At 41.0% G+C, this 24,274-nt stretch overlaps 1 protein-coding gene across 1 annotated transcript in view; it reads left to right on the forward strand.

Moving 5' to 3' along the window:
• The first annotated feature begins 22,972 nt into the window (after nucleotides 1-22,972).
• The window catches only part of LOC143138346 (carbonic anhydrase-related protein 10-like), a 130,485-nt gene continuing 129,183 nt past the window's right edge, over nucleotides 22,973-24,274 (forward strand). The window contains exon 1 of the mRNA XM_076298842.1: nucleotides 22,973-22,984. Coding sequence (XP_076154957.1) covers nucleotides 22,973-22,984 — 12 coding nt within the window. The remainder of the gene's footprint in view (nucleotides 22,985-24,274) is intronic.

Here is a 24,274-nt window from a genome sequence, read left to right on the forward strand (position 1 = left end):
CTCTCATTTTTCAAAGTTGAACAGATACGCGGCTTCGGCCCACCGCCTACTGGGGTTTCACTCGATTTACATTGAAGTCAATGGGGAAAGATATCTATGGTAGTGAAGCAAAACGAAAAGTTGGTGAAGCAGTCTGATTCACTGTAATTCTCTGTTCCACCGCGGGTGACTGATGGCGTTGTTGTCACTCACAGAATTGATTTCAGGAAAACAGTTCGTGTTAGTGACTGTATTTCTGTTTCAAAGGAGTAAAATTGGGATTATTATAAGATTTTTTTTGTGTTTTGTTTTTTACTTTTTTTTGGTGAAGCACTGCTTCACCTGTAGTCTTATAGAAGCCTCCTCTGCGTCTGTTCCTGAGAAATCCCAAGCTAAACAGTGGGTAGTTTTCATCAAAATCGCTGTTTTTTTTTCTAGAAATGGAGATATAACATCTTTCATGAAATATGAAGTGTTTCCTGTTACTTACTTGTGTAAACTTTCCGGGAAGTGATCAGCGAGACCTGGCGAGACTGCCACCTAGTGATAGACCCACGAAAATGGCCTGGTTTTGACCTGACGTGCATGCGTCACTGATTCGACCCAAAGCGGCAACCGAGTTATGATAAAATGTCCAGATAAAATATCCAGATTGTGCGTTTTCATGAGTTTCACGACCGTCATATATTTCATTTCCATTCATCACAGAGTTCCCAAAATCACATATAAGGTGTGTTAGAGTGTCTAGTTTCGTAGTTAAAAAAAAAAGCTAAAAACATAATATTAAGTTTTTGTCACTCAATGAGTTAAGCTAGTTCTAGCGTTATTAATGTTAGTGCGAGAATTCCACAACACCTAGTTAACCCAGTACATCCTTAGCATAAACATTAAGTTTAAACATGGAGGGACAGGAACGTTAAAAAAAGTTACAAATGCTGGGCAAAGAAAACTCCTTAGACAAACTACATCTTACATTTCACCTTACCTTCAGCCAAAGTCAGACAGTAGTTGTCAGGCAGCCACTGTTCTTTCCCACTGAGGCGACTTTATGCAGAGACATCGGACGACGTAATGATGTAAAATGCAAACCCGAAGGACTCAATCAGATTATAGACATCCTGGGAGTTCGTGCAGTAAAAATAAATTCTGGACCAACACTGACAAAATAATGGACACCGCTAAAACACACTGACAAGTGTACACAATCCTCAATATACTCCACAGTGAAAAAAATACACTCTTTAATCTCATACTCTGGGAAAATAACACTCTGGCATTTGCTGTGCAACAATCAGCCTGTAGATGGTGGTGTTGAGTGTGTGTGTGTGTTTATGTGTGTGTTTAGGACACATAAGCACACACACATGCATAAATACACTCGCACACATAAACATACACACACACACACGGAAACACACACGCAAGCACAGACAGGCATGCACACACTCAGGCATGCACACACGCAGGCACACACACACAATCTATTTTAAAGCTTGGCATCACACAGTCTACAGCAGTGTTTCCCAAAGTCTGGGTCGCGACCCACGGGTGGGTCGCAGGAGATTTTATTTGGGTCGCCAGCACAATTTATGTTGTGTTATAGGCCTAACTGATACCATTTGTCATTTGATACCAGGAAAGCTAACATTTTTCTATTAGGATGTAGACTGTTAACTACCACAGTCACGGTTTTGTCATAAAAGCGCATGAAACTGGGGGACGAACGCATCGCAGAGGGGGTGCCAGCATGGATATCTACCTCTCAAAATGAAACCGTTCTATGGGGCGCCTGCCATGTACCTCGCAGTTGCAAACTGCAAGGGACATGAATCCGCCTATTTGCACGAACATTAATAGATACCAGTTCCTCAACTTTACCGATTAAAATCTAGTGACCGTGCTGTCAACTAAAGCAGACATCCATAGACCGGACATAAGGCCATTCAATTTGCATACAGTTTCGATTGCAGATGCAATCTTTAAAGTTAATAGCAACCTCCTCACATTCTTATTTCTGATTTAAAATGCACAACAGTGCATTATATTAGTCTACAATTTAAATGGGCATTTTAAACACTATTCCTCTCGTTTTCTACCTCGCTGACTCCAAAGTAAAGGCGCATTCTTCCGGCTATTGCGCAAACGCCTCTTGTTCTGATATAACGACTATAATATAATACAACAGTACAATATAACGACTTGAGTTATTTGCTGTTTACATTGGAATTGACGTCCACAGTGTTATGGACCCATTTGTCTGCAACGCAACGTAGCCTACAACATTTATTTTTAGAAATACAGGAACAGCTTACTATGCTGACGAATGATGACTGCGCAACATGCGAGAATTTGCCCTACTCTCGGATGCGCATTAAAACGTATCTTTTCAGTAGTCATTTCCAACTTTTCACGCTGATGGTGCTCAAAATGCAACACAACCGTGTTCAAAGCAGGGATCCTATAGCAATGTAGGCCTATGGTTGGGGGAAGCATAGAAAAGTTGGAGAACCTGTGGCCTAAAACAATATTGGTGGTTGCAGGGTAGATTTGAAGTGAAATGGGTCGCGATGGTCTGTCATTTTTAAAAAGTGGGTCGCCAGAAAAAAAGTTTGGGAAACACTGGTCTACAGTATGTCAGATTACCATGGAGAAACTCAATTCATTGTTTAAAATTCATTTTCTTTTGGCTATTCTTTTTACACAGAGGTTTTTTTAATGATCAAGATTATTTTTTATTTTTCCAGCATTGAGAATTTGTTAAAATGAAATCCTTTCTTGTTCTGTGTGTGAGCATTCCTGAGTGCGTGTTTGTGTGTTTATGAATGAGATAGAGACAGAGAGAAATATTTTGCATTAATCATATATTTTCATTCTTACCTGCGCAAAGTATGCGAGAGAGGAAAACACAAATGCCAATATATGATGTAACCAGCTGTGTTAATTGCATTGTTAACCCTAATCCCCAAGATACCCTGTATTTTCTCTGGTTATAAAGAGATAATCAGATTTCTGCATTTAATCAGACAAAATGTTAGGTATTAAGGCAGGTGTTCAAGATAAGTACCACTTTGTGTGAATTACCTGCAACAAATAGGTCAATGTGACCTCAGTCATACACAATATCTAAACCATTTTTAATCAAGTGTTTTCCCCATCATCTATTAGTGCCAATGTAACTAAAATGAATATGTGTATGGATATAAGTGTGTTGTGTGCTTATTTTGGACAATAGTGTAACTACTTTGCAGTTAATGTTTTTCACTGCTGGAAAATCAGTTTGTGAATTTTGAAAGACTATTAACTGTGGATTAATTATTCCATTGGCTTTCAGCATTGTCTGTACAACACAGCTATCCCCAACAGATGTGGGATTTGACCCAAAAAGGCATTGGGTGGGGGTTGAGTGAGGGCCTGGGAAACTGAGCATGTGGGGTAGAGGTAAGTTAGGAATAAATAGGGAAAAAAGGTGTCTATATGGGCTGATTGGAACAATTACCGTTTGGTAATTTAACAGTGGACATGTGTCACTGAGTGTGAGTGTGTTTTGGTCATAACATGTCATAAAAAGCAATGGGAGTGTCCTCTCCTATTTAATTTCAAAGCCAGATGCACTTTAAGCAGCGTCGGCGCCAGAGAGCAACGGGTGGAGGGGCTATGAGCACTGACAGGGGGGGCACCTCACCTCACTTTTATTCGTTATTTTTCCAAAATTGCCATATAATAAAGAGCATCCTTCGAGCCTTTTGGATAACTGAATCAATATGATCAGGGGGAAAATAGTGCAAGAACATAGCGGTCATAGCCTATAGCGTTGAATAGACTAGCACACAACGTTTAGAATAATATAATTTTAATAGAATAGCGTTGCATAGGCTACAATACAAGTAAATAGGCTATAACAGACTCACCACTAGCAAGCCTAGGCTACACTTTGCTTCACTGTGTCTTTCCATTCATTTCGAAATGTTCTTGTAAGATCCTGCTCAAAAGCAAATTACACATACTGATAATATCACAACATTGCACTTAGGCTATGTGATCCCTCAAAATGTTCTTTAAAGTACAGAACAAATTCTAACACATTTACGAAGTGGCTAGGTAGATGCACCAACTATGATGGAAATTTTAAGAGAGAACAGGACACTGGCTTTTAGTATTTTGTGCTGCTCTGACAGTCCACTTTTATTGGCACTTTTAGTCTACTGTTTTTGAGTTTGGAGAAGTACTTGCAGCGACAGGATATAGCCTACAAATGCCGACTTCACAACTGTCGCATTTCCCAGCCAGGTCCATGATAGGCTTTTTGTCACTGCTTCCAATAATGTCTCCCTCTGGATAAAGCAGGTTAAGACCCGTGCTGTGTTGCACTCACTAAAGGGCGATTCCATCTCCCCTTAAAGTAGGCCTAGCCTACATGATCCAAAGCACTATACGTCTCCGTTGCTCGAGTTTATCATTAGCACTGGACAATATTGGAAAATATAGGAAATGCGACGTGTCAGTTTGGCCCTTTATTTACAGTTTCTGCAATTTAGATTACAGCTCATGCATTCAGCTTGGGTCATCCTGTGGTCATACGCGAAAAACCTTGCAGCAGTGTCTAAAAACCCTACTGGTCGAGATTTATGCCCATTTGGCGTTGCAGGAGTCGTGGTAAATGTATCGGTGGCACTCACTGCAACGGTGTCCGAGTGTGCAGAATCCCTCTTTACCGCGCAGTTTGCATCGTGCAGTTTGCGCACACAATCAACAGTAGCATAGTTGACACACATGTCATGTTTCATTTTGAGTAGGCTAAGTGTTCAATATGGATTTAATTTCAATCATAGACATAATAATATTTAGATTTTTTTATGTGAGGGAGAGAACTCAGTTGGCTTTAAGGATGTAGAAAAACACATGGGCACATGATTTGGGATGGGATTTGGGATTGGGATGTGGGTTTTGGGTCTTTCAACATCACACTCCCTCCTCCAGGTGATCTAGCAGAGGCTGATCTCACCCCTTCTCCTGCTTCCGTCTGCCAGAGCTTTCGGGCAGCCACTCAAGAAACCCACTGTGCTTGAGTGTTCCACATCCTGTGCACAGTAGGCATGTTGGTGACTTATCCTGCTCCATGTGTGGAGGATAGCTGGACTAGGCAGAATGTCATACTTAGCCAGGTTAAAACCAGACCCATTCAACACTAGTATGGTAACAGGCATAGAATTTGCGTTAACGTTGAAGTCATTGGTACAGCCTAACCAATCATATTCAGGGGTTCCTAATATTACTTCCTACTTCGCCTAAACTTCAATCAAAAAAACATGACAACATTTCCATGCACACTATATTCCGGTTTTAGACAGAATAATGATTATTCCGATTATGTGAGTCAACGATATCAATATCGCACGAACGCACGCTGCTTGCGTCGCTTGCAGTCAGGACTCTCCAATTGAAAACAATGTAATTAAACAGATTTTAATACTAATGTTTGCTCGCATCGCATCTGGTTAGGACATGGCGTGACGCAACGTTCCATTCAGTCATATTTAAATCATTATAGCATAGCGCGAGCGTAGCGCTCGTCATGAAAAAAAACCAGCAGCTTAATATTTTTCAGGTGGTTAAAGCGATGGTTCGGAGTAATTTCACCCTAGGGTCCTTTGCACCATGACCCCGAGCCAAACATTGATTTGGGAATAGCCTGTAAAAGTCCTTGCAGGAAGCGATTACATCAACGTTTTTTGGTATATCCAGTTTTAAATATTTTTTTTCCGAAGTGTTTACAACTTAGTGTTAACTTATAATTGTTGCAAACCGGACTACGAACAAAATATTAGTGCATTCCTGGATCTACATCCTTATGCATGCTTCCTGCCAGGACTTTTACCAAATCACGGAAGAAACATCGACGCAGCGGTATAGTAGCAGATAATCAGGCAAGTCTTATTTAAATAAACTCCTGGTGCACTTACAAACTTTCTAATGCCTCGTTATTGGACTAAAGGTCATAGTTGTACTACTGCAGAAGTTTCATACCATTCAGGGCATTATTAGTGGGGTTATTTACGAGAAAAAAAGTTGGTTCCATCACGACTGCAGAACGTCATTAGTTTCTGACAGCGCTACTCGACCAGGGTTCGACCAAGGGAAAACAGGTTCTGGGAGGGTGTTTGGCTCGGGGTCATGGTGCAAAGGACCCTAGGGTGAAATTACTCCGAACCATCGCTTTAACAGACACGCACACACGCACACTGTTCTTAGCAGTGATGCTGACAGCAGTGAGATTAGCCATTGTATCCTCTACTACGGTCACTCTGTTTGGAACATTTTGCCGTTCAGGTTTCAAGATTGATAAGATTCACTTAATGCATATAGAGTAGCCTATGGATGGACGCAGAGTAGGCCTAGGCCAGCCTATGCATCATCTAATAGTTTGGGACAACCAAACAACAGTGCAAGGTATTTAGAGTGTTGCGAGCAAATCCTTAGGCTAATTGTTTGTAGGTTATCATAGCTGTGTTTTTCTCTACATAAGCTCATTGGTTTCTTTTTTCTTTTCTTTCCCTTTTTTCCAGGTTGGGTAGTGAAATGATAATGCATTAAGCAATGTTCACGTCATGTGAGCCAAAGCTGCTTGGTATTTCTGTCCCTCCCAAACATGACACTGTGTTAAAATGGTGTATTTAGCAGCCAGAATGTCAAAAAAATCCCGGGGAGAAACCTCCATCATCCCAGACCTTTTACAAAGCTTGAAACACCCCTATTTATAGACTAGCCCATGTTCAACTTTTAGCTTACAGCCAGTGTTGTAAAAGTTAGATGCTTTGTGTTTGTGCGGTAGGCTTGATGAGGGATGACATGGGCTGAAGTGATTAACTCATTGAATGCCAAGCTGTTTTCGGAAGCTTTGTCCTACACTGCAAAAAATGAATTCTAACCAAGTGTTATTGATCTTATATTAAGATTAAAAAATCTAATTTTAAATCTAAAATCTAGTTTTTAGTATGAAAAGACTTACCTAGAGCCCTCTCAAAAGATTATTTTGACTTAATTTAAGAAGACTTTAACTTATTTTAAGGAGTCTTATCAAGACAAATTTGCTCAACGCACTGGCAGACAAATTTGCTTGTTTTTAGGACACATTTGCTTAACGCACTGGCAGACAAATTTGCTTGTTTTCAAGATAAGATGTCTTAAAATAAGTGAATTATTTTTTAAATTAAGTCAAATGATTTCACAAGAAAGCGCTAAGTAAGTCTCTTTATACTGAAAACAATGCCAACTAGTTTTTCTTATCTTGATATAAGATTAATAACACTTGGTTAGATTTTGTTAGATAAGCAGTTTTTGCAGTGTAGAGTGCCAGGAATCTAGACCATTGTTGATGATTTTTGTACAGCCACAGCATATTCTGTGTTATCTATGAACACATACAATGGCTCGTTTAAAAGGTGAGACTTTAAGCTCTCAGTGGGTGCAATTATTTCTACACGCCTCTGTTCCTGAGAAATCCCAAGCTAAACAGTGGCTAGTTTTCATCAAAATCGCTGTTTTTTTCTAGAAATGGAGATATAACGTCTTTCATGAAATATGAAGTGTTGCCTGTAAACTTTCCGGGAAGTGATCAGCGAGACCTGGCGAGACTGCAACCTAGTGATAGACCCACGAAAAATGGCCTGGTTTTGACCTGACGTGCATGCGTCACTGATTCGACCCAAAGCGGCAACCGAGTTATGATAAAATGTCCAGATAAAATGTCCAGATTGTGCGTTTTCATGAGTTTTCCCAAAACACTATAGACTAGTCAGCTGACTGTCTGAGTCACTGTGATATAGTCATATCAGAAAATTACCAAAATGTAACATTCATAAGGAATGTTATGTGTGTAGATATCCTATTTAATGCTCTGAATAATCCAGTATAAGAATGTGTCACTGTTGAATATGTGAAATAAATGTCTTACCCCAATTCCTTTTGTGTTTTTTGTATTGATGGGTATTCCTTTTTGTTCAAATTGCTGTCTTTTTTGTATTAATCAACAAATGGCTGAGGTAAACTATTCCTCCTTATCTCTAATGCTCAGCAGATTATTGCCACTAATGGGAATTGTTTCATTTACACAAATTCTTCATTTATTTTATGTCAGCTTTATCATAGGTCAGTTGCTGCTACCCGACATGAAAGCATGTGGTTTTCCAATTACATGCCTGACTGATATTATCCATTATCATAATAGACAGCTTTTTTGTCTGTGCTGAGCATGTTGTGTCATGTTGTTGTGGTAAGTTAACGGGACAGCACTGTCAACCTGTTCAGTGCTTCTAAATTTCTTCTAAATTACATGATTTAGGGGTTTGCAAAAGTAAGAACATCTTTTTTTAAACAAGGACGTATGATAGCAAGGGGCCATTCAATACAAAGATGGAGAGTGCACTACAAAAACTGTTTATCTAATAAAATCTAACCTGTGTTATTAATCTTATATCAAGATCAAAAAATCTAGTTAATATTGTTTTCAGTATAAAGAGACTTACCTAGCACTTTCACATACAATCATTTGATTTAATTTAAGAAAAGTTTGACTCCTTTTATTTTAAGATGTCTCATCCTGAAAACAAGCAAATTTGTCTGTCACTGCGTTAACCAAATTTGTCCTAAAAACAAGCAAATGTGTCTGCCAGTGCGTTAAGTAAATTTGTCTTGATAAGATCTTTCAAGAGAGTGCTAGGTAAGTCTCCTCATACTAAAAATAATTCCAAATATATTGTTTGATCTTAATAAGATTAATAATACTTGGTTAGATTTTATTTTTTGCAGTGTGCATGAAAGACTTAGTGCAGTTGACCCAATTAGTCCTTGGGCCAAAGACCCAAAATATAGTATACCGGTACCATCTGGGTGGGCAAATTCTAGTTGTGATTTTTTTATACCTACACATCCCTAGTTTATGTTTTGATATGATAGACCTCTGAGATTGGTAGCTTTTTAGTGGTTATCACCTAATGAAGTAAACCACCTCTAATTTAAATCGCATTAAATAGGCAAATATGTATACAAATCACATGTAGGCTAACTATGGACGCCCCTCACGCCCCTCCCTGTGATCTTTGATTGATAGATAGATAGATAGATAGATAGACTTCATACCAAAAGGTTACAGACATTTTTCTTTGACAAGGCTCAAATTTAACAGACATTCATAGACGGGGCCTGTGAAGTGTTCATTTGGTGTTATTCAGAATGGCTATTGCAGAGGGCATGAAGGATTTCTTGTAAATGTTTTTGTCCGGGCTAGTGGTATGTTATACCTTCTGCCTGACGGTAGTAACTGGAAGGAGTTGTGAAGGGGGTGGGAAGGGTCCTCTGTGATCAGGGTTGTTTTCCTGATCACTGAGCGACTGTACAGTTCAGGTAGGGGGGGTTGGGCTAAGCCAATTATTTTTTCCAGAGTGATTTATTATGCGGGAGAGTCTTGTTTTATGTTTGATGGTGAGTTGGTTGTACCAGGAGGAAATGTTGAAGGTGAGAACTGATTCAATAAGGGAGCGGTAGAGCAAAGTTAGAGTGTCCTTGCTGGAAAGTTCTGAGCTTTCTCAGCAGGTGGAGACGTTGTGCTTTTTTGTATATGGTGTCCGCGTGCTGTGAGAAGGACAGACAGGTGTGAGTTTCTGTAATTCCCAGGTATTTCAAAAATTCCACCCTTTCCACTGACCCTGGATGCTGAGTGGCTGGAACAGAGGTGGCATTTTTTTGTCTGCCCACACAGCACCCTTAGTCTTTGATGTGTTGAGCTCCAGGGAGAGCTCATCAAATTTTTGGGCCAGGTTGTTGACCGCCTGTTGGTACTGGGTTAGGGCATCAGTGTCCGTGATGTGTGCAACTAAAGGCATGTCAACAGCATATTTAAGAAGTGCCATACCTTCACTGCTAAACACAGCCTTTAAAACCACATCCAATATTTAAAACTTATTTGAGTTAACCCCATTAAAAGATACTTGTTGTGGCCTGTCCAACAGGAAACTCTTGATCTAGAGGGTCAGTGTTGGATGTACCTGAAGGTCTGAGAGGTGGTTCACGGTGTTAAAAGCAGAAGAGAAATCTTGAATAAAATCCTGGTGTGTGGGTGTGCTGAGTCCAGGTCTCTGGTGACGTGTCCAGCCACGTTTTGCCTTATAGGCAAACTGAAGTGGGTCCAGTTTGTCTGACACCATGCTTGATAGGTGATCAAAGACTACCCTCTCCATACATTTACACAACACAGCTGTTAACACCACTGGTCTGTAGGCTTTCAGGTCTCTATAGCTTTTTGGGCATTGGAATGATGGTGGATTCCCTGGTTGGGGACACAGCCCAAGTCCAGAAGTTGTTGGAACAGCCTGTGAAAACCTCTGAGTGGAGCATTCCTTGACAGTGTTGGGAGTAATGCGTTACAAAAGTAATGTAATTACTGTAATATATTGCTGTTTGCGGTAACGCGGTAATGTAAGGCATTACAAAAAAAAAATTGGGTAATATTTACTCGGTACAAACTTTAGTAACGCGCGTTACAATGCAGTTTAACCCAAAATTAAGCGCTTGTTTTGTTTTGATACATATTCGCAAACACCACGCGAGAACAACAGAGGAGAAAAAATCTGCGCAAAATAGTAGAACGTTATCTCCTGATACTGGTTGAATATGACTGTGGCTGCAGCAGACTCGCAGGCGGACTCTATTCGCGGGATGGACATAAGCCTACGCTCATTATTTTCAGCTTGTCAGAGACAAGGCTATGAAGAACATAATAGTTAGTGCACTTTGTGTGCGAAACCGAAAGATCTCTCAGCTCGCGAAATAGCACAAGTAAATTAATGAAACATAGTAGTGCCACGCTAATCTTTTTGATTCTTGATAAAAACACAAACTATGCTGTTGTGCATGTCAGCTTTGTGCTGTGAACTTAAATTGAAGAGAATAAAGGGATAGAAATGCAGAAAAAGATTGTGTAGCCTGGCAGTGCCACCGCTCCCACCACGCGCATCACGCACTTTGCGTTGGGCACCAAAGGACAGAGGGGGCACCCAAATGTAACCAATGAATAGTAGCTTTACTGCAAACTGCGTTTCACTCTTCATCAATAACGTTTACAATGTCAAAATGCACTAACACGATGTTACATGCAAGTTTGATACCTTTTGGGTTCTCTCAATCACCACGTAGTACTAGAATTGGTGGGTCTTCAATCATTCGTTTTCCAAGCATTTAGGCTACACGAAGCACATGATATGCTGAGTCGACTGAAACGCATTCCATTCAGATAGCTAGGTGGATACCAGGCTCATAATTCACTTGTATTCGCAAAACGAAATGTGAAGCAACATGTCATTGCATACTTCCATTTCCAAAGCAATTAAGGTTGCTTAAAACAACTTAACATTGTGCATATTATTGTTAACATTGTGCTATTAATGTAACTCAAACAAATAAGGCTTGTAAACAAGAGCTGGCAAAAGGGCATTATGACAACGTAAAGATCAATGCTCTTAAAGTGACAGTGCACCATTTATAAGTAAAACAGCATTTCTTCAGAAATTAATGTTTAAAAATACACAGTAATGGTCTGTAAATAATAGGCCTTTTATTTTACTTTAGGTGTTTGAGTTATCATTTAAATGTCACTCACTCAAAGCCACTCACTTAGGGCACCGAAATGGCCAGCAGGCCACCATCTTGACATGTCTTTATTAAAGGAACCGTATGTAAAAATTGTATTTCAATTAATCATAAAATTGCCCTGATATGTCACTAGACATTAAGAAATCATGTTCATTTCAAATACTTATATCACTGACAACAGTAGTCTGGCCAGGATATTGTCATTTAAAAAGTGAAGTTGCAGCCCTCAACTGATGTTGATGTTGTCATGTTTTGTTTTGGCCTAATGCGCCACCCTCCACCTATCTACTAATCACAAAGTCAGTAATGTTTCGTCATCCGGTTGCCAACTCTGCCAGTCAGAGGGGAGGGGAAGGGGATACACCGCTCTACAGTAATTTGAAAGTGATTGTAGTACCCGTTTTGGCCACAATCTTACATACGGTTCCTTTAAGCTTTGATTTACAATATAGTAGGCTCTCTATTGATTTTAATGAGTAGGCCTAGGCCTTAAAGTTACAGTATTTCTATCACAATTTACCAGACTTTGACCTTTTGTCGGTTTTTAACAAAATTCTGACTATGATTGTTCCTTGTATTGCATTATGAGCACTGCGCCTATTGCATTCTACTGTTGCCTTAAGCCTAGCTCAGTCATTATGCTATACCACATCTCCCTCCATTGGAAGAGCAAGCTGCATTGAGCATAATAAACTGCATTTAGAATGGCAAATCCATATTTCTAGATATTTTGGTGAAAGTAACTTAAAAGTAATGCAATAGTAGTGTAATGCCTTACAATTCAGAGACAGTAATATTATAATGTAAAAAATTACTTTGAAATGACAGTAATAAGTAATGCATAGTACATTACGATTTTGAAGTAACTTGCCCAACACTGTTCCTTGAGCACCCTGACTCTAATATAATACTGCCTTCAAGCCAGCCGTAAACTCAGAGGACCCGACTTTAAAAATGACCTCCGGAAAAAGTGTGTTTGTGAAATCAGCTCGGAAGCAGTTCTGCCCGAAATAGATGCATGATAAGTGCCCAAAATGCGTTGCAATATGGCCGCCCAGTGGAAGGAATTGCCTAAAAGGACTTTGCCTGAACTTTCCAATGGCTACTGTCTGCCAAATTATAATTTTGATTTTGAATCTCAATTTTGATTATTTTTGTCTTTTTTGACTTTGAATTTCAACATTTCTGATTATCCCACCTTATAATTTTGAATATAAGTCACACAATTATGACTTTGTATCTCATGATTATGAGTTAGAATCTCATTTAGCCTAAATGTCTCATTTGTGGCAATTATTTCCCCAAATGACAGAAACGGGCTTCCATACAAAACCTTTCTTTGAAGAAAAAATTGGATTGGAGAAATGATTTGCAGTTCATATGTTGAAAATAGGCTACAATATTTTGGAAAAACAGGATTGCACTAGTTACTGCTGCACTGCACAATATTGGACAGTTTGTTACTGCATTGTAGGTTAGCCTATTTTTGTAAGGGAGTGAGGATAAGCTAGGTCTATCGATGATGGTGAAACGTTTCTGCTACTCGAAATGAGGTTAAGTAACAAGTCAGCGTGGTTTTTCCAGGCTACCGAACGATAGATGGGTCCTGCGTGATTCGGATCCGTGTAGCCTAAAACACATCGAAAGGATGACTTAACCTTTATTAATAATTTCGTTTAATTAAGATTAGAATATATCAAGCATTGCTCGCCGACTTGAAATCCCAGCGCATAGGAAGTGTGCCGTCATGCGTTCGAGCGAGGTAGCCTAATCTGCAATAGCCTATCGAAGAGGAAACATTTTGAAGGTGTGCAGAAGCGTGATACGGCTGGCTACTGAACAGCTGCAAGAGGCTATTATTTAATAGTCCACAGCGGAATGTGCATAAAATAAAGACAAATGATGGATATTGTTTGGGAAGTACTTATATTTTCCCATGCCTACCTCATCGTCTGTTCCTCAGGTGAGTTAACTATGCGATGAACTCGTGTGTTTCGTGTTGTAGCCTACCATCCTACCAATGCCAATATTGCATTGTGATAATGTCGCCAGTAGTCTAAAACGGAAACGTTAGCCTACACATTTTGGATGCTCATGACTTCTTATTCTGGGTCAAAGAACAGTTTGCCCTACCTTAGCAACAGGACAGATAGGCTACAGTTAAACCTCATTGATTTAGGGCGGCTACGCAATTATGACTAAAACTCGATTCTGATTAAGTCTAGCGGAAGCAGGCTACATAGTCAAATTAAAATAGGTTACTTCAATATCAATCGAAGAGGGCATTTAAGAAAGCCTACCATTCCAAAGGGTCGTTTTAAACGTTTCACCTAGTGCGCTGCTTTAGGCTGGACGAGAACGCACGCAGTTTGCAAATAGGTTACTTGGTCCAACCTACCAGTCTGGGAATACTTGTCTAGCCTACAATTTACGTGGTGTCCTATGATGTTACCTGGCATGGTAGGCTGTAGTCTAATTGCAGTGATGCTCCACAAGTCGTGGAGCCCGAGTTGATTTGCATGTTATGACCACCTTACACCAAACAACTTTGACAAGATTTGGGAAAGATTCTTGAAAGATTGGAGTCTTTTGAGGGAAGCTTGAAAGGGGGGCATTAGTTAAAAAACTACAATCTTTCAAGAATCTTTCCCAAATCTTGTCAAAGTTGTTTGGTGTAACACCACATGCCCCTCGAAAACTCCCTCCCCCTGGACAATCCCAACGCTGGACTATTGAACTTTCTGTCACTAAATCAGGAATAACGAATTATCATAACGGATACGTAATCATCCCACCTCTTGTAACTTTCAGCTCAAGTGCTTAACACCATGTCTTATTCTCTACACCCGACTATCATATGCATTTGTCATGTATACAGACCTTACTGTCATGTACTGACCCTAGGCAGATGGGTCAGGCCCTTGAGTCGTGGATCTGCTCGAGGTTTCTTCCTATATATATCTCCAATTCTAGGGAGTTTTTCCTCGCCCCTGTTACCCATGGGCCTCTCTCTTGCTTTTCTTTTCTTCCTTTCTTTCCTTCTTTCTCTGATTGCCTACATTCTGTAAAGCGCCATGATACATGTGTTATGTTTTGGCGCTCTATAAGCACAATAATAATAATAATTGAAATTGAAATTGGTGTAAGGTGGCCATTAGGCACAAAACAGTTAGCCGAAATTGGTATGCGGGGAGTACTACAATGCTTGATAGCCCATGCTTAAATTGCAGTTGGGTGGTTGACATGACATGGCCTTTTCTTGGTCCATTTTGTCAAAGATAGGTAAATTATTAAAAAATATATCAAAAACTATGGTGATATTGTTCAGAAAATGCTGTTTTATATGAACATACAGAGCATTCATGGGATTAATCTTCAATTTTTTCAAAATTTTCAGCCAAACCAGAAAAAGCTCATATGGCGCGACTGTCCCAGTCACATTTCACAAATTTTGATTTTGAATAAAAACAAGAAAATGAATTCATTTTCTGTTTATTCAATCATATATTGATAACCCAGATGCCTACCTTTGAGTCTGCTTGACTAAAAGTTCAGGCATAATATTGTGAAGCCACCCTTAACTCATTGAGTGCCTTTTCCTTCCCATGCGTTTAGTGCCAAAAACGTAATATTACGTTTTTAGCTCTCTTTTTTTTTAAATTACGAAACTAGACACTCTAACACACCTTATATGTGATTTTGGGAACTCTGTGATGAATGGAAATTAAATATATGACGATCGAAAACTCATGAAAACGCACAATCTGGACATTTTTATCATAACTCGGTTGCCGCTTTGGGTCGAATCAGTGACGCATGCACGTCATCTCTAAACCAGGCCATTTTCGTGGGTCTATCACTAGGTGGCGGTCTCGCTGATCACTTCCCGGAAAGTTTACAGGCAACACTTCATATTTCATGAAAGACATTATATCTCCATTTCTAGAAAAAAACAGCGATTTTGATGAAAACTACCACTGTTTAGTTTGGGATTTCTCAGGAACAGAGGCGTGTAGAAATACACAGTTTGCACCCACTGAGAGCTTAAAGTCTCACCTTTTAAACGAGCCATTGTATGTGTTCATAGCTATAACACAGAATATGCTGTGGCTGTACAAAAATCATCAACAATGGTCTAGATTGCTGGCACTCTAGGACAAAGCTTCCAAAAACAGCTTGGCATTCAATGAGTTACTGTAACTTAAACACTTTGTCCCAGAAATGGATATCATATGGTGTGACGTCATATTACTTTTTTTAAATGGGCAATTGTTTGGAGACCTTTGGGGAGTAGGGGTTAGGGCTGTCACTTTTGTGAAAAAATCCTGTTCGATTTTTGAGACATAAGTTTTCATTGAATCGATTGTAAAATCGATTTTTTATGTCTAAAAACGTTTCCATTTTCAACGTCAAATATAGGCCAATCCACAAACAACTAACAGGCATTAGGACGAATGTAAAGAGAGCGCTTGTAGACGCAAGCCAGCAATATTTCTGATGATTTATTGGCGTGAAGTTTCGTGCACAAAGACAAACAGGAGTGCAACATTCTCGAAAAACAATAAGCCGAGTGGACTGCCATTACATCAGTGACAAACATGACTGCAGGCTTCAACGTAGCTGTGTCTGTGTTTACAATTAGAAATGTCAAACAAATTTCGCCTACGTAGTACTCGATTGCACAGTTTGCATAGCCTACCGCTTTGTTCTTCTCCATAGTTTGATATACCAAAAATCCAAAGTACTTCCACATCTAACTTCCACGTCTCTCTACATGTCGCACAGGTTGATCACGTTGTCCTCCATATTCTTGTTTGTGAATTTTGTTACATCTATCTTTTTTATTTGTTTAATTCATTTAAAATGAAGTGTACATATTTGGTTAAAATCGATTCCCTATTTTAGTTTTCGAAACTTGTGTTGTTTGGTCCAATCGATTGTGCAATCGATTTTCGAACGTAAAGTGACAGCCCTAGTAGGGGTCCTCCTTCTTTCAGGAGCAAGAACAACACCTCAGAAGGACACTGAAAGTTACAAGGTGAGTTTTCTCTCTTCATGTTTTAAAAAAAAAAAAAGTATATCCGGGACTCCTGCTTCAGTTCCCTTTTGCATTGTCTTTTGCTGTGACGCATTTTACGCAAAAATGCCCAAATAAAATTACTTTTCAGTCAATATTACCTTTAAAACTATATTGTCATATTGCAGTTAGCATGTTTTTAGGATGTTAGCATAAAAGCACATTGCTTAATGTCATGCTAAGTACATGAAACCTCATATGGTGTGACCCCATATCATATAGTGTGACCGGGTTTTCTCGTCACACCATATGATTTATTTGTCACACTGTATGATAGAAACTGCATTTTCCTACATAAATAATGTTTTTTCATACATATGTTTAACTTATAATTAAGTGTAATATATATTTTGACATATTTAACATGATTTAACATTTATTATTTAAGATGTGCAACTATTGCATGTATTGCGAATCACACACACATATAACACAGAAATCACCCCCACACACACTCACTCACTCACTCTACAGCCTTGGATACAAAAGATACATATTTGACATGCTAAATATCAATAGTAGTCTGAGAAAATAAATTCTGGTGTTAAAGAAAACAGTAATATTAATGTTGTCTTTAGCACTATAAGTAATTGCAACAATTTAATCTGATTATAATGCAGGAAAACTTTTTAAATTATTTGAATAAATTGTTGAATTTGTCTTTTAACAGATATAAAAAGAATAAACTCAAAGGGGAACTACAAACAGATTGAAGCTCACCATTGAGAAGAGAAAAACTCTGGGAACCTAAGAGCTATACAATATTTGGTGGCATTCTGTTTTGCATAGTTGTGATTTCTAAAAGTGAACCTTTACATGATTTACCTGTCTTAAACTGTCTTTTGTTGCTTGTGAAATACATATAATACACATTTTTGTATTAACAGATTGTTTTGTGGTGTTATTTATCATATGGCGTGACACCATATCATTTGGTGTGACATCAAGAAATTATGAAACTAAAAAGGCTTTTGGGGTCTAAATCATACAAATCTCAATGGAACAGATAGAAAATAGGGTCAGCAAAAGTCACAAGCATTTTCTTTCTTTTATATTAAATGGCAAAATGAATATGACGTTTATTGAAAGATTGAGGACATACTGTATGCCTTACTCTGTGCACTGATGAAGAAATATACTGTAAAATGTAATAAATTTGCACAAGGAAATGCTAGATCTTGATGAAGTAATGATAGAAGATTATAATACATTGCTCACATTAAAAACAAATCCCATTATAATTTTACAAACAATAACTTTCATGTCACACCATATGACACTTTTAGTCACTACCACAACTAATTAGTGAATAAATATGAATTTCAACACAAAATCTAAAAGACCATACATATTTTTGGGAATGGAACGGTCAGTACAACAGGACTAAGTGATTTCCATGCCTAATATCTGAATTTTTTTTTTAAAACTTTTTTTCGGCCTAAAACGTCAAGCACCCAGTTGCATTTTAAAGCCATTATTAAAGTTTTTCATGTGACGTATTATAGGTTCTCGCTTGTTTAGCCTACATCCACTTGGTAGCCTAGGCAAGGGACAAGTTGAACCTATTGAACATCGTTGTCTGCAGCTGCCTCTCTGTAGGCTACATTTCTGTATTTCAGCAATGTCAACATTTCAGGCATCAATAAAGGTGATGAAACGTTATCCCATTGTTCAATATTTGATAGCCTGTCACAGGAACGTTATTTCACTGCCAACCATGAGCGTGCCCGGGGTTATACATAGCGCGGGCACTCTCCGATTGACAGCTGGTCGCTACATTACCCCCCCCCATCAAAGTTCCTCGACCCTGAGGAAACAACAAATACACACAACACAACAACAACTTCCAACAAAGCGGTCTTCTCTGCCTCCGGAGCCGTGCAGGCACCGCAATATCCTGTGCTGGGGAGAGTGGCACTGGGGAGGGGAGTGTGGTTGAAATGTCTGGATGGGGGCTGTTGGGAGGGATCTGTGAGGCCCTGTGTGGGAGCTAGAGGTTAGCATCTCCGTGGTAGGGTGCCAACCTGTCTGCCACGTGGAGGTAGCTGTACTCTGTATACCACCTCCCCTAGCTCCAACACTCTACAGGGGCCTACCCAGTCACTGTCCAGCTTAGGGCAACAACCTTTTTTTTCTCTGCGGACCCAAACCAGCTCTCCTGGTTCCAGGTGGCGGCCCTTGTAATGTAGATCGTAGTTACTACGTTGTCTCCCCCTGCGCTCTGCAGCTGCAAACGTGCAAAGTTGTGGGCTGTCTCTAGGCGGTCCTGCAGTCTCCTGGCATACCCTCGTCCTGGGGGCACAGCTGGGCTGTCAGGGGGGAGGCCAAAGGCCATTGCTAGTAGGGTACGGAGCTCTCTACCCAGCATGAGCAGGGCTGGCGTGCAGGCCGTAGATTCTTGGACGGCAGACCGACAGGCCATCAGCACAAGCGGGAGGCGCTTGTCCCAGTCTCATTGATGTTTAGTGGTGATGATGGCCAGTTGCTGGATCAGGGTCCTGTTGAAGCGTTCTACTAAGCCATCGCTCTACGGGTGTAGGGGGGTAGTGCGAGTTTTGTTTATGCCCAGCCTGTGACACAGGTCGGCGAATACTCGTGACTCAAAGCTTCACCCCTGGTCACTGTGTATGGTTTGGGGCGTCCCAAAACGGCAGACCATACCCTCCAGTAGGGCTTCAGCCACTGTCTCTGCCTCCTGGTCAGGGAGGGCATAAGCCTCGGGCCACTAGGTGAAGTAGTCCATAACTGACAGAAAGTACCTGTTCCCGCTGTCAGTGACCGGGAGTGGACCGATTATGTCCACCCCGACTCTTTCCATGGCTGCGCCGACTGGAAACTGTTGGAGCTGGGCATGGGACTGTTCTCTCTTTGCCGTGCAGCTGTCACACCTCCTGCAGAAGTCCTCTATGTCCCTCCTGAACTGCCCCCAGTAGAAGCTCTGACATAGGCGACGGAGAGTTTTGGTCACCCCGAAGTGACCAGCCCCCATGGCCACATGCACTGCCTTCAGCAAGGTCGGTCTCTCTGCTCTGGGGACCACCAACTGCCACCTCAACTCTCCCGTCGCTGGATCCTTCCAGGCCCGCTGTAGCACCCTATCGGTGAGCCGCAGGGCCTGGAACTTTGCCCACAGCCCTTTTGTCGCCGTGGAGATTGGTGCCACCTCCTCCCATGGTGGCCGTGTCTGCATCTCCACCCACTGGAGCACTGGCTGTATGTCCATATCGGCCTCCTGCTGTTGTCTCCACTGCGTCGCTGAAATTTCAGTGAGCTCACAGCACACCGCCACCGCGACCCAGCTGACGATGGCTGCCTCCAGACCCTGTAACTCCCTGTCTCGTGTCTCCCTCCAGTCACAGTGGCGGCATCCATCCTCAGCACAGGGTCGGCGGGACAGGGCGTCGGAATTGGAGTGGCGGGCTCCTGCTCTATGCACCACTTTAAAGTCATAAGACTGTAGCTCCTCCATCCAGCCAGAGGTTTTTTTTCGAAACGTTCGATTTTGACATCTTCATTTCAAAAGGCTATATCTTAAAAGTGATAAGAGATAGAGACTTTCTGTAAATTAGAGAAATATTAAGGATGACCCAAAGTTTATGTAGGGATTAAATGTTTATATCTAATTTGCATATTATGACGTCATATGGTGGCGGCCATCTTGGATTATAGAATTTCATGAAAAGTCACATGTTTGAATGATAAAATGCACCACTTCTTTCCCCCCAAAATGTCCCTCACCTTCTGTATGCTATATTGCACAATACTGAATACTCAGGTAAATACTAAGTAGTAAACAAACTGTGTAAATCATTACTAATAAATGGCAGAAACAAACCAAATGCATGTAGCGGTAGGCGCCTTTTGCTGTAGAGATTTTCCATTTACTACATACAGTAGGCACTCTGATTCCATGTATGGGGCACATATATATTATTCAGATGACACACAAACACAAGTAGACAAGACCTGTTTAGTTCAAAAGCTCACTTGCCACGGCAAGGCACAGATCAGGAGTGAGATGACGAGACAAGAGACAATGTTAGTTTTTGTTTTTTTTGTTTTGTTTTTTTCTTAGCTGACAAAGACACACACATCACAAGGACATGAACACACAAAAAAGAACACATATATGTCCTAAATGGTAAAGTGTAAATCATTACTAATAAATGGCTGACAATTTGTTTTTATGTAGCAGGCCTTTTGCTGTAGAGATAATGACTATCCATATCCATATCCTATCCATACAGGGCCGGCATTCCCATCATCTTGTGATAGACTATGCATGGCCTAATGGCTCTCCTACCCCGTGTCACCACCTCTGCTCCTGTTGCGAGCAGCATGGCCAGATCTGCCTCGCGCTCGTGTCGAGAATTTGCGCAGCTCGGACTAGGCCTACTGTCATTCTCATTGCGACTCCCCACATTGCCTCTACGTTCCCCCCTAACTGTCCTATGAGCACTTCGACCTCGTCTAACATACCCAGTGGCATTAGACAAAGGCTCCACCACGTTACTGTCGCCGCGATTGTGGAGAGGCACACGTTCAGAAGACAGAAGCTAGCGCTACATGGACATTAGGCTACCTCCAGCCTCGTTCGCCACACCACTAACACACTGCTCATTTCTCGATGAACACTCCGAACCTGTGAAACATTATTCCCACCAGTGACATTGGGCAAACGATTCAACGGAGGCACGGACGCATCTGAAGCCTCACTAAACAAATCAGTCATTTTCTGAAGGCAGATATTCCCCTTCAGAATCAGGGTCCGCGAATAGAAGACCCAACACTTCATTTCGGGTAAATTTTTTGATGCCATTAGACGATAATCTAATGCAAATACTCGCTGACATTGACAATATCGCTCTGATAAAGTGGCTCACACGCACACTAACAGCGGTATTGCACGCACTGATTCAATGCGCTGTAGCGCGAAGGTTTTGTTTAAAGCATGCCCTTTTTTGGACTCGGGGATGACGTATGACATGTCTGCCATCTAGTGGAGTGGAGGTCGAACGAAATATGACACCCTATTTGACTAAATTGGCCGTTTTATTCAGTACCGCATCTTGTCGACAAAAGTCGACCGTGGTGCCTAGAGGGTTAAAGGACATGAGCCACTGGAGGGTAGAGTGGTCCGTCCTGATGGTGAACGGTAGCCCACAGAGGTAGTATTTGAAGTGGCGGATGGACGATAACACAGCTAGAAGTTCTCTGCGTGTGACACAGTAGCGGCGTTCGTGCTAATTAAAAGTCTTACTTAGGGATCGACCGATATATCGGCCGGCCGATATATCGGGCCGATATTTGCGTTTTTACGTGTATCGGCATCGGCCGATAAGCGGCTGCGTTTGCCGATAGTTTTTTCCCCCGCATTATTTACATACAGGCGTCCACAGGCAGCTCTGTGTTGCTGGAGACGCTGCAATTCACGTGCAGACTGCCCCTCCTCCACGTGAGAGAGCTGAAAGCCTGCTCTTCAAGACAACAGTAAACTTTAAACTTTCAAAGCATCTTTTAACTGTTTGAAATATTGCCATACACTTTGAAGATGGAAGCAAGTTTGTGGGTCCAAATGGAAAATGCGAATGATATAGGTAGCCTACTTTATTTAATACTTAATGCCTAGTTTATAAAACTGCTTGCCATTGTATTTAGGTAGCTGCAAATAGCTAAGTTGTAGGCTAGGCTATCCATATGCATGCGGTAGCTAGCTGTTCATCAGGGTTCTAAATTAACACCCGCCAACCCGCCAAATGCGGGTTAAAATTCATTTTGGCGGGTGTTAATAAAAACTTAGTAGCCAGTTCAGCCAGTGATGCATGAAGCATTACGTGCATGATATACATAAGGCTCTGCTCTCGGTCATATGTCCCCCTGGCAGTACTTCCTACATTTCCCATGATCACTGTGCCGTAATGCTACGTGATGACGTTTCATACGCCCATTAGCTGCGCGCAGTTTGCCAGCGCGAGAGACGATGGAAACGAACCAGAAAACTCTACCAGAAAACTCAAGGAATTAGAAAAACGAACGGAGCCAGAGCAGGGAGCATAGACTGAAAGAGGAGGTAGTTAGCCAGTAAAGTAAAGTAAAAAGTAGGCTACATAACACATGTACATAACACAAATACATAACAAGTTACGAAATATTAACGCAATTAATGCATTGTGTTTACCTATTTCCTTTGTGGGGGGCTGATGTCATGTAGCGGAGGCCGCAAAACCTGAAGCAGCTAGATGTTTATTTTATTGTCTATGGAGTTAGCTGAAGATGGAGAGGAACGTGAGGAGCTTGTATAGGCGAAAATTATCCGTTTTAAAAAGTTGCCTGATCAGTGATCACCACCACCACACGCATCACGCACTGTGCATAGGGCACCGAGAGACAGAGGAGGGACCAACATGCTACTCCATTTTTTTTGAGAACGCTCTGAGCACGCACAAGAGGGAGAGAAAACGAGTGGCAGCTTCCAGCTGGCTTGTCATTGTTGATGGTAATTGATATCAACTTTTTATTAAGTTAAGATTAAACTAAATGCGGGGGTGGTTGGGACAGATGTATGGGGGCGAGAAAAGGAATGAAGCAGGGGATGAGGATATCATCAGAGAAATAGATAGATAGATAGATAGATAGCTATCCCAAACATGAAATGAAGTATTTGCACTTTCTGTGTATATTTTGTGGTGTGTAGGCTATTCATGCCTACAATGTTAATAAAATGATCAAATGCATTCAGTGACACTCATCTCATAAACTCATAATTCTCTTATTTTCACCGGGAAAAAATTGGCTAGTAGAAATTCTGATTGGCTAGTAACTTTAGAAAGTTACCAGCCACATTGGCTGGTGATCAAAAAAGAATTAATTTAGAACCCTTAATTTAAGTATTAATTTAGAACCCTGCTGTTCATATGATTAAGTAATGCCAACGTTGTTCCGTGGTATTTGTGGGAGTTTTATTCAGCGACCACCTGGCTGAGTGTTGGACGCGTGTGGTGTGTGTGTGTGTGTGTCTCCCTCCCTGAATGCCCCTCTTCTATAAAACTGCTTGCCATTGTATTTAGGGAGCTGCAAATAGCTAAGTTGTAGGCTATCCATATGCATGGGGTAGCGGTAGCTGTTACGAACACTGGTCAATATGATTAAGTAATGCCGACATTGTTCCGAGATATTTGTGGGAGTTTTATTCAGCGACCACCTGGCTGAGTTTTGGACGCGTGTGGTGTGTGTGTGTGCGTCTCCCTCCCCCTCTCCCTTCGAGCGGGCGGAGTTGCCATCGCAGTGATATCAGAGCTTTAATAATGAGACGTGTTATATGTAGTTGAATATTAATTTGTGTTAACGTTTATCATGTACCAGACATACTGTGTATGCCTTACTTGTTTAGAGCCGTTATCATTATCAATCCAGTTCAATGGTGGTTCGTCAGCTACCAAACAGAAGTTTGTGTGTGCGTCTGGTCTGTCTCACTCAGTGGGACACACGCATCGCAGCGATATGAGAGTGCTGCGCTACCTGAAGGAGAGATTTTAAAACGGAGAGATATGTTTTTATACCTTTTGACGTTGATGC

Source organism: Alosa pseudoharengus, unplaced genomic scaffold (assembly GCF_046254945.1).
Source record: "Alosa pseudoharengus isolate Yale_2024_CS ecotype anadromous, Long Island Sound unplaced genomic scaffold, YU_APseudo_1.1 YU_APseudo_1.1_scf_21, whole genome shotgun sequence".
In the NCBI taxonomy this organism is placed as follows: Eukaryota; Metazoa; Chordata; class Actinopteri; order Clupeiformes; family Clupeidae; genus Alosa; species Alosa pseudoharengus.